The sequence below is a fragment of the Girardinichthys multiradiatus genome, chromosome 15 (assembly GCF_021462225.1).
Source record: "Girardinichthys multiradiatus isolate DD_20200921_A chromosome 15, DD_fGirMul_XY1, whole genome shotgun sequence".
Lineage (NCBI taxonomy): Eukaryota > Metazoa > Chordata > Actinopteri > Cyprinodontiformes > Goodeidae > Girardinichthys > Girardinichthys multiradiatus.
This window is the reverse complement of record NC_061808.1, coordinates 2,976,079-3,003,936: the sequence shown is the minus strand read 5'-3', so window position 1 is coordinate 3,003,936 and position 27,858 is coordinate 2,976,079. Positions and strand designations below refer to the sequence as shown.

At 41.8% G+C, this 27,858-nt stretch overlaps 2 protein-coding genes across 3 annotated transcripts in view; one reads left to right on the top strand and one right to left on the bottom strand.

Moving 5' to 3' along the window:
- Positions 1-567: 567 nt before the first annotated feature.
- taf1b (TATA box binding protein (Tbp)-associated factor, RNA polymerase I, B) lies at positions 568-16,437 on the bottom strand. The gene is made up of 15 exons (XM_047388255.1): positions 16,300-16,437; positions 12,061-12,159; positions 11,732-11,819; positions 10,120-10,217; positions 9,946-10,038; positions 9,089-9,191; positions 8,716-8,875; positions 8,234-8,333; positions 3,931-4,078; positions 3,670-3,844; positions 3,555-3,592; positions 3,281-3,368; positions 3,001-3,071; positions 1,728-1,956; positions 568-1,654 (listed from the first exon to the last, which is right to left on the bottom strand). Exons 1-15 carry the CDS (start codon positions 16,315-16,317, stop codon positions 1,369-1,371), a joined length of 1,794 nt encoding a protein of 597 aa, XP_047244211.1. The 5' UTR covers positions 16,318-16,437; the 3' UTR covers positions 568-1,368.
- Positions 16,438-17,883: 1,446 nt separating this feature from the next.
- The window catches only part of adam17b (ADAM metallopeptidase domain 17b), an 18,677-nt gene continuing 8,702 nt past the window's right edge, over positions 17,884-27,858 (top strand). Inside the window, exons 1-13 of one of the 2 annotated variants that reach the window (XM_047388745.1) lie at positions 17,884-18,422; positions 21,553-21,685; positions 21,778-21,911; positions 23,151-23,239; positions 23,307-23,487; positions 24,827-24,957; positions 25,037-25,123; positions 25,209-25,319; positions 26,431-26,575; positions 26,670-26,746; positions 26,937-27,089; positions 27,164-27,363; positions 27,443-27,546. In XM_047388745.1, coding sequence (XP_047244701.1) covers positions 18,323-18,422; positions 21,553-21,685; positions 21,778-21,911; positions 23,151-23,239; positions 23,307-23,487; positions 24,827-24,957; positions 25,037-25,123; positions 25,209-25,319; positions 26,431-26,575; positions 26,670-26,746; positions 26,937-27,089; positions 27,164-27,363; positions 27,443-27,546 — 1,645 coding nt within the window. In that variant the 5' untranslated portion in view covers positions 17,884-18,322. Of the gene's footprint in view, positions 18,423-21,552; positions 21,686-21,777; positions 21,912-23,150; positions 23,240-23,306; positions 23,488-24,826; positions 24,958-25,036; positions 25,124-25,208; positions 25,320-26,430; positions 26,576-26,654; positions 26,747-26,936; positions 27,090-27,163; positions 27,364-27,442; positions 27,547-27,858 lie in introns of both variants that reach the window. The other variant, XM_047388744.1, reaches the window with a different exon arrangement.

The following is a 27,858-nucleotide window of genomic DNA, read 5'->3' as shown; positions in this document are numbered from 1 at the left end:
ACGAAAGCTAGGTGGCACCACAGTCCAAAATTAGGTCCTAATGGTTTTGCTGGATACACAGAACTCAACAAAACATTGAGTCCCGATTCAGAACCCTGTGGAACACCAAAACTAACACAGAGGACACATCATTCCTAGAAATGCAGCTTGCATCAGGCTGATGAAGAACCTCATGCCATCAGTTATTTGTTATAGGAGTTTCAGGTCAGTTGTGTCAACTGGTCCATCTCTTGAGTTTAGGCACCTTTTGATCCCAAAATTATTCACCCGTCAAAATTAATAGACTTAACCAGTCAGTCAGTCATTTTCTACCGCTTCTTCCATAGTGGGTCGCAGGGAAGCTGGTGCTCATCTCCAGCAGTCTATGGGCGAGAGGCGGGGTTCACCCTGGGCAGGTCGCCAGTCCATCGAAGGGCCAAAACTTAACCAAAAATATTTTAATGTAAAAGGCAGTGTATTGAAACAGAGTAAAAAAAAAAAAACAAAAGCAGCTAAAATCCCCAAATGAACATCAGAGAGCCTGGAAGGCTAAATATATGGAAACATTTTTTTAAAACTACAAAAAAGTAAAATAAAATCAGGTTTATTTGAACACAACATAATGAAACGTGAGATCCGAAAGATACTGTGGGGGAAAGGTGAACCATGACTGCTTACAGCTAAAGATCTGTGGAGAATCACAAAATAACCTTCAGTAAGTGAACGCAGCACCATATCATTGGCCAATTGGCTGCTTGTTGTACTATCTCCATGGCAACAGCAACAGCAGACCATGCAGCAGCCTGACTGAATGAATCTGCAGCTTAAAACCCGGTTTTATTTCATTTATTTTCTGTATTTAACAGCAGGAAGAGAAAACATTCCTGGCTATTGATGCTCAGTGGAAAGAAAACATTCCAGAAAGTGGATTCAGCTCGGTGATAAGTTTCATTCTGTCGATGTGAAACAGAAAAGCTGATTTTCAGTACGAGCTCCACGCTTTAGTTTGTCTCCCCCTGCTGGTCGTTCCCCTGCCACTGCAGCTCCCCGCAGGTTCTTTGTTTCCAAACAAAGCAGATGAAGTAAAACCAACAGATGTTCATGCTTATTAACTACTACAGACAGTATGGCTCTATTAAATGTTTAAATGATTTGGTAATATCTGCCTCTGGTGTTTTCTGTAAAATATAATCAAATAAAATGATTGATGACATTTCTAAACATAAATGATCTTTCCACAGGTTCAACATATTTTCTGGTTTTATTAAAGCACTGCTTCCTGTTACTTTTTGGGATCGGTCCTGGTAGAAGGATTTTGGGGTTTATTACAAAAATGTTTCTATTATACAGCTGAGTAACAAAATGTAACAATCTATTTTCTCCTTTTGTTCAGCTTTTGGGTTTCCTTACTGGGTCTCCACTTTTCGAGTCCTGCTTCGTTTCACAGTTCCTGTTCCATTTCTTTGTATTGCTCCCGGTCTCGTTCTGTCCCCCGATCGGAATCTGTTGTCCGCTCTGCGGTGTTTTGATGCCAAAAACTCTTCTCTCCACCTCCAGCACCTCTTCGAACAGATACCAGGGCTCCACGTCCAGCATGAAGGAGAAGAGCTGCAGCATCCAAACGAAGGAGCGCGGCAGCGTCGGCTCCATGATGGAGTAATGACTGGTGCAACTCCTGCAGAGGAGGAGGACATGTCTGAGTTTATTGCAACAAGCTTCAACAACTGGCTGAGCTTTCCTAGACTCACCGGGGTTTGCAGGTCCGGAGAGGTGGATGCCAGTATTTGAAGTTCGAGGGAGTCGAGACATCGTGATTCAGGGAGACGACTTTACCCAGCTTCATGTGCTGCAGACTGGGCCCGTCTGACCCGTCCTCGCTCCCCCAGCAGAACTGGAAGCTGGAGGGAGCGACATCCTGGACAGGCGCCGGACGAGAAGTCAGCTTCTTTAAAGACATCTGGACATTGTCTGATATTCCTGCACAGAACCAAGCAGAAACCTTAGAGTTACTGGTGACACGTTTCAGTTTGGTTTTCAAATTTTTCAAAGTTTTTGGTTTTGTTCCTTAAATAAAAAAACAACATGCCACATGATGGTGAACCTGAGCACTACCATCGAAGTCCCAATAAAACCATGCAGATGGACAGTTCTCCAAAGTTCTGATGATTTGGGTCGGGATAATCTCCATTTCAAAATAAAACGTATGAAGACAGTAATTCAGCTGACTGAGGGTTGTTCGCATTCTTTTTTACACCGCTCTCTTAAAAAAGGTACCACCAAAGCATTTCAGAGGGTTTTGGGTCTGGACTTTGACTGGACCATTTAGGCACATTGATCTGTTGATGACCCAGTTCTAGCAGAACATCAGCTGTTGGACCAATGGCTCTACAATCCTTTGGGGGATTCAGATATGTTGATGGGTGACTTAGTGAGTGCAAGGTGCAAAAAAACCCCAAAAAACCCACATAACTGTGCCTCCACCACTGTGCTTGGCAGTTGAATGTGGTGTTTGGTTCCGTTTCAAACATGACGCTGTCCATTATGGTGAAACGTCTCTACTCTGATGTTCTCTGTCCAAAGAACATGGCTCTACAGGTCTTGTGGTTCATTCAACAGCAGCTTTGCTGTTTTATTATTATTAGAGAGAAGAGGCGCTCTCCTTCCACTTAGCACATAATAAAACTCAACTGCTGCTACACAAAAGCAAGAATTATCACACCTCCACCACCATGCTTGAGACTTCCAGACCACCTGAACTGCTTCAGCCTTTTTTCTAGTTGTCCTGTTATGACCTTTAACCTGCTAAATGAGATCTGCAGTCTGGGATGAAGCTCTCTGATGTTCGGGTAAATTTGCTGGGATGTCCATAATGTTTTAAAGGTCTTCCTCTTGGGAATAACCTGCCTGTCTGTAGAGTGATGAACGTCAAACTGTTTGGAAATGACATTTTAAGCCTGACTGTTCTGCAGTCAAACAGTTAAAACAATAAAAAGATGTTTTAGTGTTTATTCTGATTCTTACTTCTCCTCTTCATCACAAAATATTTGTCCCTCTTGTCTGTGAAAAACGGTTTCTTTCCTTTCCACTGTTTCCTGTAAAAAAGACAAATAATTAAAATTAGCATTAACACAAGTTGTTGAACATATTAAATCATATAATTACCTTCAGAACCCTGCTGACAGACCTGCAGCCCCCAGCAATGTAAACTAAAACTAAGAGTAAATAAATGTTCGCTTTGCGCTCTGTGTCGCTTCGCAGTTAACCCTGAACCCAGACTTGCAGACCGTCTAAAGTGTCTCACCTGGCAATGTCCTGGTTCCTCCTCTGCTGAGCTTGGATCAAAGCGGCCTGAACCAGTCTGTACCACCTCCTGAAGCTGAACAGGTCTCCTGTGAATCAGCACCAAACCGGACATCACAAAAAATGCAAATAATGGCTTAACTGTTTAGCTTTTTATTTTTATACCACTACAATACAACCCAATGAATTAGGGCCGCTAAATTATTTACACCACATGAGTGCATGAAAGGAACCAGACAGAACATTAGTACAGAGCAGCAACAAAGAGGACCAACCTAAATCGTCATGGGAACCAGCCTCATTTGATAAATTCCTAAAACAGAGAAGCCACAGTCACAAAGGTGCAGATTGTGAGGTCTTCCTGACAACAGTTCAGGTGTGTGAAGTTACCACTCGGTGTGGTCATCCAGGCCAAACAACACCTTCATCGTGACGATGATGAGGGCGGCGGCCTGCAGGTCGTACAGTGGCAGGGCAGGATGTGACGCGAGGTCCAACGTGTGGCGCTTCTGATTGGCCATATCAGCGCGGTCCATCAGGATGCAAACCCACCTGTGGAGCTCGTCTGAAGACAGGAAGCAACAGAAGGAATGTTAGTGGTTCTGGTACCAGTCTGTGGAACTAACGAGCTCATGCAGGTGAGGGTGTTACCGGGCAGGTTAGCGTCAGTCAGGTAACGCAGGCTGAGCAGAGTTGGGTGCAGCAAGGTTTGTGGGTTGATTGGAGGAAAAGCAGGAAGCTGCAGGAACATAACCAGGCCCTGGGCCATTTTGTGGATTGAGCGATGAGATGGAATATTCTGCAGAACAAGAACAAAAAGAAGCAGGACCAACCTTTAGCAGATTATAAAAAATACATTGCGAAAGTTCTGATCCAGCATCACAATTATCATTCCAAAGACCCAAATTCTTGAAAAAAAGCTGTTTGGATCAGTGGTTCTCCAATGTTTGGAACGGCTGCCAGAATTTGTCTGGATCTTTGCTGAGGAGGTAATGAGAATTGACATCTTTGTAAATGCATTTAACTGAGCTGTACCACAGCACTTTGAAATGTATCTTTAGAATGTTTACTGTTTAGACTAAAGAACAAGTTTTTTAATTTGGATTCAGGACAGTTTCCCAGTTATTTCTCACAACCACAGACTAAAATCAAGGACAAGCTGCAAAAAAGCCTAAATGTCGGGTTAATACTTGTGGCTGTGCATATTGACAAGTCTGAAAATCATAATTATTAGCTGATTACATCAGCATTACCCATTAGCAGGTTCAGTCTTCTCATTTTGTTGTGTAATTTAGTTGACTTTCATGAATTTATTGGTTATTTTTGTGATTTATTTGTATCATGTGTAAAAGTAACAGTAATTAGTTGTAGACATTAGCATGGTATGGTCAGCATTAGCAAGTTGCAAATCATATTACTTTGACATAAGCATTACAATTATTGTATTTTTATTATAAATAAAAATAAATTATTATTATTATTATTATTATTTAATTTCCCTTTGGGATTAATAAAGTATTTTTGAATTGAATTGTGTTTGAGCATTTATGAAAAGTCTGAAAATCAGATACCAGCAATAGACATTAGCATAACGATGCTTAACTTAGTATTAGCATGTAGCAATAACATCGTTTGTATGAGCATGTAACATTATACGGTTCTTCCGGTTGTATTACATTATAAATTATGTTTGTCAATTCTTTAGGAGTTCTAGAATTGTGACGCCCAAGGTGGCATCAGGTTGAAATGGCTTTGTCACTTTTCATTCTGATTAATTCTTTTTAAGAACTCAAATTCCTCTTGAGGTGGATAAAAATAGATTTTTTTGGGTGACTCCTCTCTGGTATCAGATGTTTTACGGAAGGAATTTTTTTGCTGATAAATTTTTACTTTTCGACATTTGTTATGATGCATCACCATAGCAACAAGGTGTTGTTGTTTTTTTAATCTACAGCTGATTAATATCTCAAAAGCTCAAATAATACTTCAACTACAACCCCAAATCCCTGATGAGTTGAAAAGGAGATGCCGTGGATGCAGAGCAGGAGCAAAGAGAAGAGAGAGAAGGAGGAAGTTCAAACCATCTCTTCCATCGATTATGATGGGCAATGTGAGATCGTTGGGAAACAAGTTGGATGAACTCCAAGCCCTACAAAGGACCCAGCCAGAGTACCGGGCATGCAGTATCATGTGTTTTACTGAGACATGGCTGCAGGATCATATCCCCGACTCCAGCGTCTCTCTGACGGGCTTTTTAACCATACGAGCAGACAGAGATTTAAAGAGGAGCGGCAAATGTAAAGGAGGTGGACTGGCAGTACTTGTGAACAACAGATGGTGTAATCCAGGACATGTAACTGTGAAGTGTCATCTCTGCAGTCCAGATATTGAACTGTTAGCAGTAATTTTTTGTCCACATTATTTACCCAGAGTTCACCAGTGTTATTTTGGCAACAGTTTACATTCCACCTTTAGCTGTTGCCGACACTGCATGTGTTCCCATCAGCTCAGTTGTTGCTAAGCTACAGACACAAAACCTCAATGCTTTTGTGGCAATTTCTGGTGATTTTAACCATGCTTCACTCTCTGCTACACTTCCAACATTTCAACAGTTTATCAGCTGCTCTACCAGAGAAAACAAAACATTGGATTTGTTTTATGCAAATGTCAAGGACTCATACATCTCTACAGCAAGACCTCCTCTAGGCAAATCAGATCACAATCTTGTTTTTCTCTGCTCGAAATATAAACCCCTTGTTCAGAGGCAACCTGTAATAAAGAGGACTGTGAGAAAATGGTCACAGGAAGCTGAAGAAGCTCTGCAAGGTTGCTTTGAGGCTACAGACTGGGACGCACTGTGCCAGCCACATGGAGAGGACATAAATGCCATGACTGAGTGTGTAATCGACTATATAAACTTCTGTGTGGATAACATCATCCCCACCAGAACCGTGAGATGCTTCCCCAATAACAAGCCTTGGATAACCAGTGACCTGAAGGACCTGCTTAACAAGAAAAAAAGAGCCTTCAGAGAGGGAGACAGAGAATTATTGAGGATTATACAGAAGCAACTTCAAGTCAAGATAAGAGACAGCAAGGAGTTGTACAAGAAGAAGCTGGAGAGCAGCTCCAGCAAAACAATATCAGAGATGTGTGGACAGGGATGAAGAAGATCACAGGCTTCAAGCAGAAGGATGATCCGACCGATGGAGGTCTGGACAGAACCAATAAACTGAACACATTCTTCAATAGGTTCAGTTCAGAAACAAGCTCAGCATCCTCCTCTCCTGCTCACAGCCAAACAGACATTCCACCTTCCTTTGACCCACAGGACCCACAGCTGTCCAGTAACACCTCACATTTTTTATCTTCCACCTCAGCCCTAGACCCTTCTGCTTCTACATGTTTGCCTTCAACCATATCAGAAGATGCTGATGCTTCCTTTACTTCCCCCTTCCACCTGTGTGTCTCAAGAAGTCAGGTGAAGAGACAACTGGAGAGACTGAATAGGAATAAGGCTGCAGGTCCAGATCATGTCAGCCCTAGAGTCCTGAAGGTCTGTGCAGAGCAGCTCTGTGGGATTCTGCAGCACCTCTTCAACCTTAGCCTTGCCCAGAAGAAGGTTCCGGTGTTGTGGAAGACCTCCTGTCTTGTTCTGGTACCAAAGAAAACTCACCCATCAGTCCTCAATGACTATGGACCTGTTGCCCTGACATCTCACATCATGAAGGTCCTAGAGAGACTCCTGTTGGCCCACCTGAGTAAGCAAACAGTAAACCATCAGGACCTCCTTCAGTTTGCTTATCGCTGTGGAGTTGGAGTTGAAGATGCCATCATACACCTGCTTCAACAAACCCACTGTCATCTGGACAAAGCCAGCAGCTCTGTGAGGATCATGTTCTCTGATTTCTCCAGAACATTTAATACAATCCAACCTGATTTGCTTTGTCAGAAACTCCAGAAGACTCAGGTGGAGGCCTCAACAATCTCCTGGATCAAAGACTACCTGACAAACAGACCACAGTTTGTGAGACTGAAGGGTTGTGAGTCTAACCAGGTAGTCAGCAGCACAGGAGCTCCACAGGGGACTGTACTCTCACCATTCCTTTTCACTCTGTACACCTCAGACTTCCAGTACAAGACAGACTCGTGTCATCTGCAGAAATACTCAGATGATTCTGCAGTCGTGGGGTGGATCAGAGATGGAGAAGAAGCTGAGTACAGGAAGGTGGTGGACCGCTTTGTAGCATGGTGTGGAAACAATCATCTCATTTTGAACGTGACTAAAACAAAGTAGATGATTGTAGATTTTAAGAGAAACAGGAATAAGTCAAAAACTATTTCTATCATGGGAGAAGAAGTGGAGGTGGTGGAGGATAATAAATACCTCGGTGTTCATCTGGACAACAGACTAGAATGAAGATGCAACTGTGAAGCCATCTACAAGGGACAGAGCAGACTGTACTTCTTGAGGAAGCTTAGGTCCTTTGGTGATTGCAGCAAGATGCTGCATATCTTCTATAAGTCTGTTGTGGAAAGTGTGATCTCTTCTACCATCATCTGCTGGGGAAGCAGCATCAGAACCAGGGACTTAAAAAAGCTCAACATGCTGATAAAAAAGGCTGGTTCTGTTCTGGGGACTCCTCTAGAACCTCTGGAGATCATTGTGGAAAGAAGGATTCTTCATAAAATGAAGAACATTATGGAGAACCCTGAGCATCCTCTTCATGAGACTGTCCTACAACAACAGAGTGTCTTCAGTCAGAGGCTTGTTCAGATCTGCTGTAAGACGGAGCTACAGGAGATCCTTCCTGCCCACAGCCATCAGCATCTACAACGGCTCTTTGAGGAAACCTTCATAATATGAGCTATAACAACATTTATTTTCCCTTTGGGATTAATAAAGTATTTTTGAATTGAATTGAATTAGTAAAGTGAAGTACCAGTGACTAACCTTGATATGGAAAAGTAGAGCAACCCGACCACAGAGCTTCATCTCTTCAGGAAGTTGCTCGTAGGCAGTCACGTATGGGACGTGATCATCTTTCACCAGCCTGAAATCACACACAGGTCAGGGTAAAATGTTTGTTTAGAAGTAGCTAAAGATCAAAGAAAAACTTTTAATCAACAGAAGAACGTCCTGCTGTTTGGAAAAAAACTATAGTATCTGGCTCTGGATTTCTATAAGGATGGACAGAGAATAAATGAATGGAAGTCCTAGTCTTCAGTGACAGATGCAAAGGTTTTACTATAAGGAAGCAAGAAAATCATGGGTCTGAATCCAGAGCCCTGGGGAACTCCCTTTCTAATGCTTGTTTATGTGGGAGATGCAACTTTTTTATTAAGCTATAATCTGCTAAATTAAACATGCATTGTTATTTAGCACAGCTTTATCTAAAGTGGTAACATGATCATCCAGGTGTGTGTTGATGTAACCTGAGCAGGTCGCTAAGCGTCAAAGCTTCGCGGCTCCAAACCAGAGCCAGGTGAATCAGAGCCAAAGTCTTCTCCATGGTCATCAGGCTGCGACTCCGCTTCCATGAAGCCGTCGAGCATGTGCCGCTTTGCCCTGATCTCCCCCGATCACTGCCGCTCTCTGAGGTTAAAAGGAACATTTCAACCGATTGTTACAGCTTAAAATCTACGGTTTTCCTCAAAAATAAATGGACTCTCTTAATATTAGTAATTTCTGTTGCTCGCTACCACAACATGCAAACAGAACCTTATTATTTTCAACACCTTTGCTGTTGGATACTAGAAAGAAACTAGTCCATGAGTTGGCCAGTGTGGTTTGACGTTTGTGTAGTACCTGCATTACAGTCAGCAGAGCTGTGCAGATTTGACCCGGTATCTGTGAAACTCCCCGACAGAACAGAATCTGCTGCGCTGCCCGAATCCGAATCCAACCCTTTCTGATGGGAAAACACAGACAAAATTAAGTGGAAAACTAATCAATGATTTTTGTGAATGCTTTTATAAATCTGTTATAACAATTTTATTAAGGATGAAAAAATGTTAAGAAGAAAAATCATAACTTAGATTTATAAATTTTACCATTAGCCCTGACACTATAAAACTGACCAACAAATGAAAATCATCAAAAAGAAAAATCTGAATGTCACAAAATGTATGCATCATAAAGTTTAAACAACCCATAAAAAGTACATGATACAAGTAGGGGATTTAAACAGAATGAGCATAGTGAAAACATTTATAAAAAAATATTAACAGAAAAACAGAAATTAGCATTTTTTTTGTTTTGAAAATAAATAAAAACTAAACTGACTAAATAAAATGACCAAAAAACTGTAAGATTTACATACATTACTAAAGACGGGAAAACAAAATAAAAATGTCAGAAATTAATTGTAAACATACAAGGTGAATTTTAACTAAATAAAATAAAATAAAACTCTGCCCAAATACAAAATTTTAACAAAAACAGAGTGAACATAAATAAAAAATAAAGGTATTTTTCACATATAAAAAATGCCCAAAAATAGTAAAAATAACACTAAAGTTTCAAGTAAAGAAAGTGTCAAAAAACAACAGAAACAAATGGTAAAGATGTGACAAAAATCTGAAAACAAATTAAAAAATGTTGACTGAAAATGATCTTAAAAATAAAAAAAAATCAACGAAGTGATTAATAAAGAGAAAACTGACCTGTTTAAACTTAAAACTGTTAATCGGGTTTCTGGTGTACGCCTGTTGGCTCTTCTGCAGATAGAGTCTCCACAGCTGAGACAGCACGTCGTCCTGAAACAACCAAGATGGTCAAACTGGTCCGATGGGTTTCAGCTGCAAATATTGGATCAATTGGGAAGGACCAAAGCGTACCTTAAATCCAGGACTGACTCCCAGTCTGAGCAGAGCGTCGGCCTGGTTCTTCAGGATGAACTGGAAAACTTCACACAGCATCCAGACGTTGCCGCGGTCTGAGGAACAAATCATTGAAAAGCCACTGATAATTTGAAAATTATTGAGGTGTGAAAAACGAGTTTATTGGAAAAATTAGATTATTGTAACTAGTCAGGGCGCCGTCGCACAGCTGCAGCTGGTCCAGAACACTGCAGCTCATCTTCTGACCCAAACGAAAGCCGTGAACATATTTCCCCGGTTCTAGCTTCTCTTTATTGGCTCCCTGTTCATTTTAGAATTGATTTTAAAGTTTTCTTGTTGATTTATAGGTACTGAATGGACAGGCTGCTGGGTATCTGACCTCCTGCAGCCATATGGCCCTCTTGGTCCCTTAGATCTTATGATCTCTTGCTTTTAGCTGAACGAAGGTCCAGGCTGGTTCAGAGAGGTGATGGAGCGTTAAAGGTTATAGCCCCCAAACTGTGGAATAAATTGCAGCTACCCATCAGACAGGCTCCAACTGTCCATGTTTTTCAGTCTCATTTAAAAACATCTTTAATAACTGGCTGTTAATATTTATCATATACAGTGGTACCTTTACTTATGAGGTTATTTTTTTCTGTAATGGAGCTCAGTATAAAAACACAATACAACAGAATGCACTGCAATAAACTGGCTTTATTAAGTATAATGTACAACATTTACCTTGGAGATCAGGTGATGCTGACGGAGGTGATGGAGTAAGGCTGAACTGAATATACGAATCTTATTAACAGATTTCTGTCCTTTTCGCCACACTTTCATCTGCAGATATTTTCAATAATAACCTGTCTCATGAGGACTGATTCATCCTCCCTCTGCTCAAGGTTTCTGTTATAAGTTAGGCAAGCGTTGTTAAATGGTGCCGTCGCACGCCCAGTTGAAACTTTTCCACCCGTTTCCTGAAAAACCTCTTTGTGCTGTATGGTGCAGATTATAGAAATGCATCGTCAAGTCAACAACACACACACACCTTGGTCATGTTTTTCAATCATTTCTTTCTTTAATTCAAAGCACATCATACATTTTTTCTTCTCAGCACTGTCCTTCGCACTCACTTTCTTTGCACCATGGTTGGAAAAATAACATTTAGCAAAAAAACTGCAAGCACAAATGCGAGCACAATATGGATGCTTTCACTGTGAGCTAACTGCTTAAAGTGAGACACAGGATCACTGTGGGGTTCCCTGTACAAACTAGTGGTGAGGTAGTAGTAGTAGATCTAGTAGTAACCCATATGTTAGCTCTCAATTCAAAGAAAATCAGATGAGAGACGACTCGTATGTCAAAAAACTCACTAGTTGGGACACTCGTAAGTCAAGGTACCACTGTATATATATATTATCTTTTTGTCCCTTAGTATTTGGCTCTTTTTTGTACCTCTGTAAAGCACGTTGATCACTGTTGAAGTTGTTTTTAAATATGTTATTTAAATAACCCTGAAAAGTTCTGGTAACAAGTCATAATTTCCAGAAAAATCCAAGTTAAATAAATAGACCGTGAAATAACAAGGGTTTTATCTCTGAAAAAGGAAGAGAAGGCAAATACTGACCCGTCTTCCTGGTTCTGGATTTACTGGAGATCCAGGAAATTCTGTTAGAGTCGCGAGTGAAGGACATGTCCATCACCTCTCTGGTTCTCTGAGGACATTTGGACAAAACACCAACAACATAAGATCACACATCACACCTTGAAGGCACAACAGTGACACCTGCAGGAAGGCTGAGGGACTGCAGTGAACTGGAAGGTTGTAGCAGCAACAAATCTGAAAATTTGACGTTTTAGTCAAATTTATTTTTCATAAAGAGGAACATGTTCAAAAGCTTGTGACTTTGAAAGTCAAATCCTGAAAACAGCGATCATCAGGAGTTTGTCACTTACCTCGATTACGTTGTGGCAGGACCTGCAGTAGAAGCGACCCTCGTCCGAGATGCCCCAGTTCACGGCAGCGCATTGAGCGCAGGGCTCCCTGTATTCGGCCTGAACAGAGGAACCGAACATAGGGACCCAACAGTGGGACAGGTGAGGCCAGAGACACTAAAACACCTGAGCTGAGTCTTACAGTGTGATCAATTAAAAGGTGAGACTCTGGATTTTTACTTATTAAAAACAAGCTGCAGGAATGAATCAATACATCTGTCACAATGAAACATAACAGCTGTTATTTACTCATATGAACTTAAACTTAACACAGTAATAAAAGAATAAATATAAATTACTTAATAGGATTATAAAAAAAATATTTTAATTTGCTGAAATAAGATCAAGAGGTTGAAATCTTTTGGCCTTCTGACAAATTTGAAAAATCTGTACATTTTGTTATTAACTTCCTGTATTTATTTTCAATAAATGTTTTTCAAGTGGAAGCACATTTAAGCATCAATAGGCTTTTACCATTAGTGTCACAAATAAACAAATAAAGACAATTAAACAGCTAATAGAAACTATCTTCAAAAATAATCATTTTACAACGATGATGGCAACCCTGAAAGCACTGATGTAATATCCTGTTAAATATAACAAGAGATCAAAGCAGCCAAGAGATGCTGAAGAACAACCTTTCTACTGGTGACACTTCAGCTGTATGGACCGGTGTGAGAAACCTGACTGCCTATAGGAGCCCCTCCACCCATCCTGAACAGAGTCGTCTCCTGGCCAACTGTCTGAATGGCTTCTACTGCAGACATGACAAGAAGCCATTCACACCTCCAATCATCTCCTCTACATCCCATTCAGGAACAAGTTCTTCCCATAAAACAACCAACCCTCCACCATCAGATCCTCTACCTGCACTGAAGATCTCCGAGGAAGATGTAAACAAGCTCTTTCATCGCATGAAAACAAAGAAAGCTGGAGGACCTGATAACATCTCCCCATCATGTCTGAAAACCTGTGCAAATCAACTCGCTCCGATCTTCACAAGGATCTTCAACAAATCACTGGAGAAATGTGAGGTCCCCTCCTGCCTCAAACGATCCACCATCATCCCGGTTCCCAAGAAACCCACCATCCTAGGATTAAATGACTACAGGCCTGTAGCCCTGACGTCTGTGGTCATGAAATCCTTTGAGCTTCTGGTGTTGAAGCACCTGAAAGACATCACAGGCCCCCTGCTGGACCTCCTGCAATTTACTTACCGAGCAAACAGGTCGGCAGATGATGCCGTTAACTTGGGCCTATACTTCATCCTGCAACACCTCGACCACCCAGGGACGTACGCCAGGATCCTGTTTGTAGACTTCAGCTCGGCCTTCAACACCATCATACCAGACATCCTCCACCAGAAGCTCACCCAGCTCAACGTCCCAGCCTCCACCTGTCAGTGGATCAACAGCTTCCTGACGGACCGACAGCAGCAGGTGAGACTGGGGAGCATCTTCTCCCGATCCAGATCAATAAGTACTGGTGCCCCCCAGGGGTGTGTTCTATCTCCACTCCTCTTCTCTCTGTACACAAATGACTGCACCTCATCGGACTCGTCCGTGAAACTCCTTAAGTTTGCAGATGACACCACTGTCATTGGACTGATCCAGGACGGTGATGAGTCTGCATACAGACAGGAGGTGGATCGGCTGGTCCACTGGTGCGGTCAGAACTACCTGGAACTGAACCCACTCAAGACTGTGGAAATGGTGGTGGACATTCGGAGAACACCACCCCCATACACCCCCCTCAACAACACTGTATCGGCCGTGGACCACTTCAAGTTCTTAGGAACCACCATCTCTGAGGACCTGAGATGGTCTTCACACATAGACAATGTTCGAAAGAAGGCCCAGCAGAGACTGTACTTCCTGAGGCAACTCAAGAAGTTCAACCTTCCACAGGAGCTGCTGGTCATCTTCTCCACTGCCATCATTCAGTCTGTCCTGTCTTCATCCATCTCAGTGTGGTTTGGATCATCCACCAAACCGGACAGGTCCAGACTGCAACGAATAATCAGGAATGCAGAGAGAATAATCAGAGCTGACCTTCCCTCCATCCAGGACTTATACAGGTCAAGGGTCAGGAGAAGAGCTGCTAAAATCTCTGCAGACCCCACACACCCTGCACATAAACTGTTCAGAGTTTTACCTTCAGGTGGCGCTACAGAGCACTGTTTACTAAAACCAGCCACAGAGAGAGTTTCTTCCCTCAGGCTGTTTCTCTGTTGAACATTTAATAGAGTACAGAACAACAGCATACAGATGTTGCAAATGCACCTTTTCTATTATATATGTGTATATTGTAAATATGTATATTCTTTAATGCAAAAACAAAACCAGAGAGCAAAGTGTACCGGAGTCAAATTCCTTGTTTGTATTTACGAACTTGGCAATAAAGCTGATTCTGATATTTATGAAATAGCCAAAAACATTTGACATTTTAAATTCATGATTTGTAATAAAGAAAAATCTGCAGGTTCATAATTTCTGTCCAGAGTATTTTATGAAATTAAAAAGCCTCTGAAATGACTTTTAAAATAAAACCTGAATTAGGTTGAAGGGAAAACAAGGCCTACGCCAGGGTATTGGAGAGGAGAGTCCGACCGATAGTTGAACCTCGGCTTCAGGAGGAACAGTGTGGTTTTCGTCCCGGCCGTGGAACACTGGACCAGCTCTATACCCTCTACAGGGTGCTCGAGGGTTCATGGGAGTTTGCCCAACCGGTCCACTTGTGTTTTGTGGACCTGGAGAAGGCATTCGACTGTGTCCCTCGTGATGCCCTGTGGGGGGTGCTCCAGGAGTATGGAATCGGGGGCCCTTTATTAGGGGCCATCCGGTCCCTGTACAAGCGGAGCAGGAGTTTGGTCCGCATTGCCGGCACTAAGTCGGACCTGTTCCCGGTGCATGTTGGACTCCGGCAGGGCTGCCCTTTGTCACCGGTCCTGTTCATAACTTTTATGGACAGGATTTCTAGACGCAGCCAAGGGCTGGAGGGGGTCTGGTTTGGGGACCAGTGGATTTCGTCTCTTCTTTTTGCAGATGACGTGGTCCTGCTAGCCCCCTCTAGCCAAGACCTACAGCATGCGCTGTGGTGGTTCACAGCCGAGTGTGAAGCGGCTGAGATGAAGATCAGCTCTTCCAAGTCCGAGGCCATGGTTCTTGAGCAGAAAAGGGTGGCTTGTCCTCTTCAGGTTGGAGGGGAGTTCCTGCCTCAAGTGGAGGAGTTTAAGTATCTCGGGGTCTTGTTCACGAGTGAGGGAAGAATGGAGCGGGAGATCGACAGACGGATCGGTGCGGTTGCCACAGTAATGGGGGCGCTGTGCCGGTCCATTGTGGTGAAGAGAGAGCTGAGCCAAAAAGCAAAGCTCTCAATTTACCGGTCGGTCTACGTTCCTACCCTCACCTATGGCCATGAACTTTGGGTCATGACCGAAAAAACGAGATCCCGGATACAAGCGGCTGAAATGAGCTTCCTCCGTAGGGTGGCCGGGCACTCCCTTAGAGATAGGGTGAGGAGCTCGGCCATCCAGGAGGAGCTCGGAGTAGAGCCGCTGCTCCTCCACATCGAGAGGAGCCAGTTGAGGTGGCTCGGGCATCTATACCGGATGCCTCCTGGACGCCTTCCTCGGGAGGTGTTCCAGGCACGTCCCACCGGGAGGAGGCCCAGGGGACGGCCCAGGACACGCTGGAGGGACTATGTCTCTCGGCTGGCCTGGGAACGCCTTGGGCTCCCCCTGGAGGAGCTGGAGGAGGTTTCTGGAGGTCTCTGCTAAGTCTGCTGCCCCCGCGACCCGGTTCCGGATAAAGCGGAAGACGACGAACGAACGAACGAGGAAAACATTTGATAAAAATAACTCTTACATAATTTCATGGCTACTATTTGAATCTGTAGCAACATACAGATTGTTTCTTCTTTATCAAAACAAATTATCTGGACCAATAAGTAATGTTTTTTTGCAGTTAGCTGAAAGTTATTAGTTAATGACTATATTAGCCGATTGTTAAATAAGATGCGGTATATTCAGGATGGGTAATTAAAAATGATTTAGAATAGGTCGCAGAGTTTGTCTATCAGAAAATATCACAAACAACAGGTTCTGTTGATGGAGTTTGGTGATGGACTAGCTAACACCAACCTCTCCATTTTCTGCGAGACATTTACTCCAAAAGGTTTGAATTACTTATCAGCGCTTACCGTATCCGCTTCATCCATGATGGCAGGTCAAACTTAGCGGTTATGTCTCGACTTTTTATCAGCTTTTAATGTCTGCAGTCGCTCAGTCACGTGGGACAGAGGAGTAGTTGAGATTTCTTCTTCTTTGGCCTCCTGCAGACTAGAAGCAACGCGGCTGCCTCCAACAGGCCGATATATGAACTACAGCATCTAACCAGTCAAATCAACTTTGGGACTTTCGTAACTTTTTCAAACTGAACAAAAGTTCAAGAACGTTCCCTGAAATGTTGAATGTGGAAATTCCGTGAAAACTTTTAAGTTTCCACAAAGCTATCCTCCTAAAAATGTTATCCACTAGTCCGTTTTTTATTTTTATTTGCACGTTTACGGTTTGGTTATCAGTGTTTGTATCAGTGCAATGCATGTAATGTTTCATTTGCTCCACTTTATGAGATTTAATGGTTCCTCGCTCTGAAAGCGGATTTGGATGAGATCAGAGATTATAAATAGAGCCGCCAGATGTTTCCGCTATATTCTCTTACATAACGTCACGACATGAGTCACTTCTGCGTAAAATTAGTGTTTATTGTTGTTTAACTTCAGCCATTAAAGTTTATTTATTTATTAAAATTATTTTTAATGAAATCACGGCAACCATGGACGGGTTCATGTTTCACGAGCGAACTCACACCGCGAGCCTTTCATCGGCACGTCAAGTTCACGTCAGCACGAACAGGAAAGCCATCGGATTTTCAAACCAAAAGCATTTCTGAAGCACAAAATGTGTCTCATGGAGAAAATGTCTTATTTCTATTCTTTTGCTCTTCAAAACTATATAATTACGTTTTATTAAATTCCAAATTAGGCTTCATGTTTCTGCATTTAGCTGAACGTTATAAGTTAATAGCTATTTAAGCAGATTGTTAAATAAAATGCTATATGGTCAGGATCAGTAATTACAAATTTGTTTAGTACATATTACAGAGTTTGTTAAACAAAAAATATGATAAAAACTGGTTTTGTTGATGGAGTTTGATGTGAATCGACATGCTAACACCAACCATTTTCCTTTTTGGGACATTTAAAATAAAAAGCTGCTGAAACAACGTTTGAAATTACTGAACACAAATGTTCCATAATTTTATGACCACGTAAAGTAGCATATTGATGAGTCTTCTTTCAGAATAAGTTAAAACAAAAACGTCTTATCTAAACCAATCATCTGTACAAATATTCCAGATTAAACTTCCCATAATTCCAGCCTTATAAAGATCTTTGAGGGTTTTTCTCTGGATTCTGAAAGTGTTACTCAAGACTATATATGAAATAGAATCGAATAGGAATAACATTCATTGTCCCTCAGTGAGAAAATTCAGGTGAACCAGCAGTAAAGTGAAAGGTAAGTCAGATTCACAAAAGTGTAAAAAAAAAAAACAAAGCTAAGAATAAGAGACTTTACAGTAAAAAAAAAATTACAACATAAGAAAAAATACTGTGCATTTATTAAAAATAGAATACGATGAAGAAGAAATGTGTAACTGAGAAGAATAATTTAAAACATGTACATGTGTGTACTTGTGCATAAAAAACAACAACCGACTATTTACAAAGAAAGAAAACTGGACAGAACTAATAACTATATTATAGTTATTATTGTTGCTAATGAAGTTAAATCAAAACTCTGATCTTAGCTTCAGCTTTTTATTTTTGATGCAGTTTGAAGAACGTCATTGATTCCATTGAAGCTGCTGCACACAATGCTTTTATTCTGAAGGTCAGTAGGCCTGTTTCCGCCCAGCCTCCTCGGTTCTCGCCAGCTTTCTTTATCGGCTCTCGGTCTTCCTGGTTCCGCGGAGTTGGAGCTGGTCTCTCTGCGTGTTTCTGTAACAAACAATGACTTCATCGGATCTGGATGCGGATCTCTTTGTTTCTCCCAGAAAATGCGCTTGAAGTCGGACGTTAGCGGCTGATCTGTTGGAAGTGGAGCAGGCCTCTGGGGACAGTCCGTCCCGCTGCAGATCATCCGTCTGTCAATCTGTCCAACATGGGACTGAAACTCGTTGTTTTGACACTTCTTACACTTTTTCTATCTCCAACGGAGGCTGCTGTGTCTCCAGCCGAGGGGAACCAGCAGCAGGAGTTCGGTAAGTTCTTCAAACATGGAGGTTTGTATGAAAAGTTGGTCAAGTGGGCGAAAGTTGATTTGAGGAGAAAAGTATGGAAGTCTGTTATTGTCAAAACTATTAAACGCTATTTAAATGTGAAACAGAATAAATATTAACAGGTTTATGAGTGGAAAGTGTTGGAAAGTAAGCGTGTTTATTATAACAAACTAATCAAAAGTTAGCATGTTAGCAACATTTCAGAGAAGTTGTTATTTAAACTGAAAGATCTTTTAAATACATTTCAGGGACACACACACACACACACACACACACACACACACACACATATATATATATATATATATATATATATATATATATATATATGTGTGTGTGTTATAAAGCTGTAATTCTGGATAGTTTATGTCCCTGAAATTACACTGTAACCAACAAATATCTCATCCAAAATACAACAAAAAGACTATCATTTAGTTACATTCACTTAATTTCTAAGGAAATAGTTGAAAACATAATTTTTTTTTCATTTATAATTGCAAAGTCTATAATTAATGAAATCTTAGCAACTGTTTATCTAAACCAGTTATTTACTCCATTAGTATTATTTATAAAATTGTAAAAAGTTTTGGGCCACATCACATTTTTTTATTTTCCATGCCAGTTCATGCATCTTATTGTGTCTGAATGCTTTATTTTCTTTTAAAATAATGTAATCACTTCATGACGTGTAACTATATTCTTTAAAATCTATTTAGACTGAATTAAGGTTTTCAAATAATTTGTATAAATTCTTTTATGTTCTGGCAGCTCCTCTAAAATGTGAGTTGGTTAAATAAATAAACACACTGTGATGACTTAAACTTAAAGTAAAAGTGAGGATTTTAAGTTTTAAAACTTTCAAATAAACCAAATTTCACAACTGCAGAAAGTTTTAAAGCTGCTGAGATCTGGAAACCTTCTGTCCAGCAGTTTAAATGTTGTCACATTTCAGGGTGGCTCAGCAACTAGAAACAGAAAATTACATCACCTTCAGGAACCCAGCTGACCTTTATGGTGAAGTGAAAAGGTTCCACTTCTCTCCCAAATACAGGAAAAGTGACTTATTTTCATCTCATGTGTAGGTTGTACAATAAGTGAAAAATGTCTTATTTTATCACAGAATAAATAAAAGCCTGTCTAATTAAAAATATCTGCAAAGGTCAGGAGATGCAAACATTAAATCAACTTTTGTCACCTGCTTTTGTTTGAAAGTAAAGTTAGAAAATATATTTAATATTAATTTGAAACTCTTTGAAATTATGTTTACCAATCGAACCATGTTTAAAAACAGTTTTCTAAAGTCAGAAAGATGCATTACATCTACGCTGCAAAAACCTTTTAAAAAGTATATATGTTTTATTTGTTACTGACCCGACTGCAAATAACAGAACATTTCTAATATTTTCAAAATATTCAGTCATTTATCTTAGATTTCTCAGTTTTCCGAATAACTGTCAGGTAACTGGAGTGTAAAGGTCACTGCTCTAGAATACAATATTTTTACCATTATAAACAGCAACGGAGAATCTTCTGCCATTAAATAGAAATGATTTCTGCTTCATTTCTTTTCAAAACAAAAACTGTTCTTAACTTTTGAAATTAATAAAAATGTTTATTTCCGTTTTTTTGGGCAAGAAAAGCTGATTTTCACCTATAATCAGTTGATTTTTGGTATAGATGTTAATGAAAACATTCCATATCAGGCTATTAGGTTGATTTAAAGCAGTGTTTCTCATACTTAACAAGTACTACCTCAGTAAGTACTACTGATGTACCACCGTACTGACTGACATTTTAAAATGATAATGTAACATGATAATTTTCTTTTTGGGCTTTTTTTAAATAATGTTATTACCTATTGGTATTAAATGTTTGGTGGAAGGATAAGCTGGAGCCGTCTCACCAATCCCGACCCTAAAATCCAACATGGCTGCTGCCCAGTGATCTCTGTAGTAATGAATGGACTGTACCTCCTTACACCACTGTCCTCATGTTCCTTTACTGTTTCTAAAATTTCCAGTGACTTACATGGGTTTGAGCTAATGTTGCTAATGGCAACCACTGGTTTTCCGACCTTGAGCTGGAAAGTGATTAATATGGAACCACAGAGGTTGCTACTCGGTTCTGTTTTGAAGTCTTTGTCATGATTGTCATAATTTTGCTATTTCCTCCAACAGTGACAGAAAACCAACTTCACACATCAAAACATGCTACATTTTCAAGAGAAACCTGCTTGTGCATTTAGTAGAGATAAGAATAGTAGATCTTGAAGGATTTTGATGAAAGGAGAAAACCGGCCTTGGAGCTCCAAAGGTCGGCGGTCCTTTCCAGCAGGAACACCATTCACTGTTCAAACGTAACTGACTGCATTGGCAGTTTGGTAACGTTTATGGCCTTTACTCTGTCACAGATTAAGTGTTATTATTTTTCACAGGGAAATTTCCAGCTGTCTGATGATGTCACAGACTCTACTATTCGACCCTGTCAAATATTCATCTAATCTCCAGATGTGCAACTTTTACCTCAAGACGTGGGTGTTTCTATCTTCCTCCACCCAGGGTGTCTCTTGCTGCTGTAGGACAGTTCTTCGTCCAATCAGCCCAGAGTGCAGAGACTCAAGACTTTCTTTAACCTCCCAGATCTTCTACCGAAGCACTCTAGACACATAAAAATGTACATGTGTGCCCACCAGAAGGTCCTCTATGTTGAAGCTTAAGTTCTTGCCTCTCTGATAAATAAGGTGGTCCTGTGGGCTCCACCTCCCGCTTACCTCCTTAAAAAGATGAGAATCTCCATAGAAACAGTTACTTAATGCATTTCTTCTGGAAATGTCCAGTTAAATTTAAAATAATTTAGAAAAAGTAAATTGATAAATGATTAAGGTGAGTTTATTTCTACATAGACAGCAGGAAATATCTGGAGGTTTGGCTCTCAGTCACGATGGTAGCATCAGTTTTTAGCTTGTAAGGAGTACAAGCCTTTATTTGTGTTGGATTCACCTGTGACCCAGAACCGCCAGGTTACCAAACAGCTTATTCTACCTGATTCATGTTAAATGAAGGCCCTGATCCCTAACGTGGTTCTAAACTTTTGGTGTGAACTTCCTCTTCAGAACCTCTGCAATCCATTTTGGACGACTTCGACGTACTTCCTTTCTCCAGCTTGCAGACTCACTCTGTCCGCCGGCGGGACGTCCAAACTGAGACCCACGTGGAGAAGCTGCTGAGCTTCAATGCCCTGCAGAGGTCCGACCCAGAACTTCAACTATTCCTCTGTGTTGATGCTTCGAAATTGAAACTCCCGTTTTCTTCTTCCTGCTTTGTGTCTCTGAGTGCAGGAATTTCAGACTTTACCTGAGAACCAACAACGAGATCTTTACAAAGGACTTCAGGGCTGTCGTCGAGGACGAGGACGGCCAGATGCGGAGTTACCAGGTCAACAGACACAACTACTTCACTGGACACGTCATCGGTGAGATGGTGTTCAGACGATACGATGTTCCTCAGGGTTTCTAATCAGAGTCAGAGAGGCAGATTTACATCAGCCCCGTTGCAGCTGATCTGTTTATAAAGTGACAGGCCAGATGAGTGAGATGGTGAAGAACTTGTTATACGTACGTGTTTGCAGGATTTGCATCTAAAAATTAAACACTTTGGTGTTAGAAAGCTGGGCTTTTAAAATCAAAATGAGCCAAAGTTAAATCATTTCTATGTTGCCTAACATCTCGCAGCTGAAGCCGTGGTCCACAGAAAACTTCTAAAGCATCAGAGATGTCCTTCTCTAAAGGTATCAGTCAGGAGAACGGTACAAAATAGTTTCCCAGGGAGTAGCTCTACACAGTGAAGTGCAGAAAATAGCTTGCAACAGAGACATAATAAAGAAAGTCATGAAGAGACGAGAAGAACACTGATCAGGGAGGCTTTCTGACAAGCATTTGCTGTGTAGCACACGTGACAACAATCCTATGTCTGAGTTATGGAGTAAGATGGCAAGATGTAAACGTTTTCTCACGAAGAAAAACCTCCAAGCACGATTAAACGTTATCAAAACACGCAGGAAGTCTCCCTAAAATATGTGGGAGAATGGGGGAAATTATATCACCATATATGGACTTCCTCTCTGCACCAGTCTGCTGCTGACCAGCCTTGTTCTCCCTGCAGAATCTCAGTCTGTCCTCCGTGGTTTCCTTCAATAGTAAGGGCTTATTTACTGCTGTTCTCCTCAGTGCCGACAGGATTGTGTAGATAGTGATAGTGTATTCTTAGACATCGTCTCTGCAGCTGATTCAGGAAACTGTTCTGATGCAAAGTGATGGAGGCTACAGGGTTTTCTTTGCAGGTAACCGCTGCAAACACCAGAAGATGATGACCTCCAGCAGATCTGCCCGTGTTATCTGCTAATTAGATTGCTGCTGATGAGTTATCTGATCTGTTTTGGCACATCAATTTCTTTCCATCTAATCACCTTGCTCTATAATCCGTAAACAATTCAAACTGTCTGCACAGAGAGTGGAGCTGCTAACTTTGCAACAGGACTCATCCTAGGAGTCCTTGTGGAGAAGCCTTGATGGATCTGGCATCCCTGAAAACTCGGCAAAGAATTTAGCATATGAGATTTCAGGAGAATGTTTTGACTTTGGAGTTGAAGTTGATTAGAATGATTGAAATGAGCAGGAAAATCCTTTATATATTGGTGTTTTCTCTCATCCAGGGGAGGAAAACTCCCGTGTTCAGGCTCATATAGACAACAACGAGTTCTCAGCTCACATTCTGACTGATGAGGCAGAGTACAACATTGAGGTAAAAAACAATTAAATGAAATTCCATGTAATTGTCAGCAGATGTTTCAAATGCCTCATTCCTTCAGCCTCTGTGGCGGTTCACGTCAGTGCCCCCCGATGGCCGCCTCCTGATCTACCGCTCAGAAGACATCAGGAACATCAGCAGGCTTCAGCAGCCCTCTGTCTGCGGATACGTGGCGTCTGAATCCTCTCACCTCCTGCCTGAGGGCGTCAGCGCAGCCATGATGGGCGATGAAGAGGAAGAAGGTTGGTAGGACATCAAAACAGTCAAAAAGTTTCCGTTTTAGGATATAAACTCATTCATTTTTTATATTATTAAGAATTATTAAGTCTTTGCTAAGCAGTAATAAAAACGACAACATTAACTTAAGCAATCAGCATCACTGATAAAAAAATATTTATTAAATTTTTATTTTCTCTCATTAATGTATGATGATTTCAAAATAAAAGCTCGCATATCCAAAGAAAAGCTTCTCACACTGTAGATCACTTTCTGGCCAATCTCGAGTGAAATATTTGTAAAGGTAGCCTACAGCCACTTCCATCCATATATTCAACCATGATGTCCATGAATCCTTTCAGTCCACACTCGGGGCACACCTCTACTTATTGCTAAAACACTAAACATCAGTTAAACCGTTCTCCTTGACCTTTATGCTGCTTTTGGTACCATTTCTCAATTGCCACCAGTACAACTGCAGAAACCGTTTATCACCACTGGTTGTGCCCACTTCCCTGCAACCCCAGTCAGTGAAGGGGTGGAACAAGGCCCTGTTTGATGGACCATTTGTCTTTTTAACCTTGTTTGAATGATCTCTAACACTATAGGTAAAATTTCCTGGAATGTAATTAAAATGGTGGGAAAAACCCCTGCTCTGCAAAGGAGTGCCTCAAGGCCCTGTTGTTGGACCACTTCTCGTTTCAACCTCGTTAGGTTAAACAAGCTCACCTACTCCTACTAAGAAGGGTAGTCAAAGATCCAGTCACAATGATACCAGAAGCTCACTGATGGCTGCAAAGTGTTTTTGGTTGAGATGCATCCAGCTAACAGACGTTAAAACAAATGTCAGTGTCTACGTACGTTGTTGACCCTGTCAGAGAAAATCCAGGATACTTTTTTTGTTTTTAAAAATAATTATTGTAGTTTTATGTTGAATAATCATTCCACTCTTGGGAAAAAGGTTTAAATGAATTAATAAAAGCCCCAAATTAACAACAAATCTCTCGATCCTCAACGTCCTTTTAAAACGGCTTTCTGGTCCTCTGAAACTAATTCCTCTTTAAAGGACCAAGTGAATCTATGGAAAGGCTCCAGAACATCTATCCAGCCCTTCTGTCTGACTTCCCGTTATCATGAAATTCTCTTTCTGGCTTGAAAATGACCGAACCTCCTTCAGAGTTACACCCTGACCTGCAACCTTTGGTTTTCTAAAACTGGCCGAATTCTAACTGTTTGGAAAAAATCTTCTATAAGACAACAAAAACTAGACCGTTTATACAAATTTTTGTAAAACTAGTCTCTGGTTACTTTTTTATGCCATAAAGACGACTTTTTGAGCTGACAGTTTGTTTCCTGTCTGCTCAGAGCCAGTGCTCAGAGGGAAACGTCAGGTCCACGACCACAAGAAGAACACATGTCCAATGCTGCTGGTCGCCGACCATCGTTTCTACAAACACATGGGCCGAGAGGAGGAGAGCACCACCATCAACTACCTGGTCAGCTCCGCCTCCATGAAGCTTTGGTTCACACCGGCCACTGCGGTGATCTGACCTCTCCTTCTCTGACCGTTTTCAGATCGAGCTCATCGACCGCGTGGACGACATCTACAGAAACACGTCGTGGGACGAAGAGTTCAGCGGTTACGGAGTTCAGATCCAGCAGGTGAGGAGATCACCAGCAGGTATCGCACTGAGGATGATCAGCCGAGATCAGAGTGAAGATGTTGCTGCCGTGTTTCTGCTGACAGATCATCATACAGAAGTATCCCACGGAAGTTCGTCCTGGTGAAAGTCACTTCAACATGAAGGGGACTCCGGTGGAGGGCAGAGACGTCTGGGACGTCAAGAAGCTGCTGGAGGTAACGAAGTTAACACTGAACACCAGAAGGTGGAGGGAATAATCCAGCTGAGGTTTGTCAGGATTACTAATTAAAGGTTCCTAAAAACCTCAGATTAACTTAAAAAAGTAAAATATAACAAATAAAATGCTTCAGCTTTATTTATTTTATAAGAAATGTTTGGGTGACACCAGGAGGGTGTTTCCTCCCTCCACTCAACATACAAATATGATTAAAGGAGTGCCGCACGGCTCTGTTGCTGGACCACTCTTCTTTTTTTTTTTTTTTCAAGATATTTCTTTGGCACTAGTGGCCTCCATTTTCCACTTTTTGACAGTAGGCAGACAGGAAAGAGGGGCAGAGAGAGGGGGAGACACCCAGCAAATGTCCCAGGTCCGGACTCGAACCCGGGACAGCAGCCATTCGAGGACCGCAGCGTCCGCACAAGGTTGCGCGCCTTCGCCCCCACACCACCAGCGCCGCCCACTCTTCTTTTTAACCTACGTTCTCGCCATGTTTTGAATCATTTCACACCATGTTTCTAAATTTTATTTCTACGCTGATGACGCATGATTACATTAGCACTAACCCTTCCACTGAACTTGACCGTGTTTTATATAGGACACCAAAGCTTAGGTTTCATTACATTTAATTAAACTAACCAGCAGTAAAGTTGATTTCGTGGGTTTTGTTTGCATTCACTCATCAGGAGCATGAAACGTTTCCATTTCAGCCTTTTAATGATTCATTTGAACCATTCTGTTACTTCCGGACTCAAATATATTCATACACCTCCATTTATATTAGGTTAAATGTCCCTCAGCATGTTGCACATAAACCACGGTAATGTCGAAATTTTAAATTTTCACATATTTATTTTACAGACTTTCTTAGCATAACAATTACCAAACAAATTATAGGTTGTCTTTTTTTTTAAGCGTTTTCAGTGTGAGATTAGGCTTCTGAAAATAAAGATGAGTATAAGTTTTAGCAGGGATGCCAATGAAAGTGAAGCCTACAGTGAAACAGAGAAATATATACAGAAAAATGCTTTCTTAGCTGCTGAGAGCTCATCTGCTCATCTTTGGATGAGCTTCCAGTGTCTGAAAGTTTTCTGTCTGACCTCCTGCAGCAGTTCAGCATGGACATCGCACAGAATGCCTCCAGCGTCTGCCTGGCCCACCTCTTCACCTACCAGGACTTCGATGAGGGCACTCTGGGCCTGGCCTATGTGGCCCCAAACAAACCAGACTTCCCCGGAGGTCTCTGCTCCAAACGTAAGCACTGAGGTTTCCTCCAGAGGTTTTCCTGGTTAGTGTCAGCCTTGCTGTTGTGTGAATGAATCCTTCTGTTCAGCTTGTCCTTCAACAGCTAACAATCATGGAGGCATCTACCTGAACACGGGCCTCACCAGCACCAAGAACTATGGGAAGACAATCCTGACCAAGGTGGGCTCCTAAAGGCTTTTCTGAAGTGTTTATTTGGACTCTGGGTTGTCAGTCCAGCTCCTTTCTAGTGGAGTGTTGGTGCATCTCTCAGGTCCAGTGTCAAATCTTCATCTGCTTTAGTTCTGCTGTAGACGCACTGATGGTACTGAAATGTACCTTTTGTAGTGATGCATTGGCTGTTTCTCCACAGGAAGCGGACCTGGTGACAACCCATGAGCTGGGTCATAACTTTGGAGCGGAGCACGACCCGGACAATGTTCCGTACTGCGCCCCGCGGGTAGACCAGGGAGGGAAGTATGTCATGTACCCCATCGCTGTGAGCGGAGACCACGTCAACAACAAGGTGCTTGCTGGGCTCATATAATCTCCTGGTATAAATCAGAAAAGGTCTTGGTTTCATCCGTTTTGTCTCCTCAGCTGTTCTCCAGCTGCAGCAAGCGCTCCATCGTGAAGCGCCTGCGCTCCAAAGCTGCGTCCTGCTTCAAAGAGAGGAACGTCAACGTGTGCGGGAACTCCCGGGTGGAGCTGGGCGAGGAGTGTGACCCGGGCTTGCTGCACTTCAACTCCGACAGCTGCTGCACCCAGGAATGCCGGCTGAGGGACGGAGCTCAGTGCAGGTCTGAGTCACTTCAGCTTGACGCCCGCTTTGGGGTTCATCCCTGGTCCTCCCAGCTGAACCACCGTCTCTTTGTTCAGTGACAGGAACAGCGCCTGCTGTAAAAACTGTATGTTCCAGAGGAGAGGCGTGGTCTGCCAGGAGCCCATCAACGCCACCTGTAAGGGCCACTCCTACTGCACAGGTCAGCTCTCACTCATGTTTCTGTCTAGACTCATCCAGGAGGTTTTCTTCATCTCTACCCGGCGGTCATGGAGAGAGGAAGAATGCTGTTTTGTGAAAAGAATAATTTAATTGTTTGAAGCTTGTTTCTTTCATCAGATCTTCAGAACAAAGTGTGTTGTTTTCAACCCTCCAGGGCCCCAGCCGGTTCCTTTAGCCTCTTTTTAACTTTTAATAGTCAGTATTTTTGCCTGTGTTGATGATAATGACATGATATTTTCCTAAATTATTAATGGTTTGGATGGAGATAAAAAAAAGTCAACACCTTACCGTT

Excerpts from the sequence above, each read along its gene's own strand:
- taf1b (XM_047388255.1), bottom strand. Across the intron at positions 10,039-10,119 it reads GAGTCAGTCCTGGATTTAAG|GACGACGTGCTGTCTCAGCT; the intron begins GTACGCTTTGGT and ends TGGTTGTTTCAG. Across the intron at positions 4,079-8,233 it reads CTCTACTTTTCCATATCAAG|AATATTCCATCTCATCGCTC; the intron begins GTTAGTCACTGG and ends CTTGTTCTGCAG.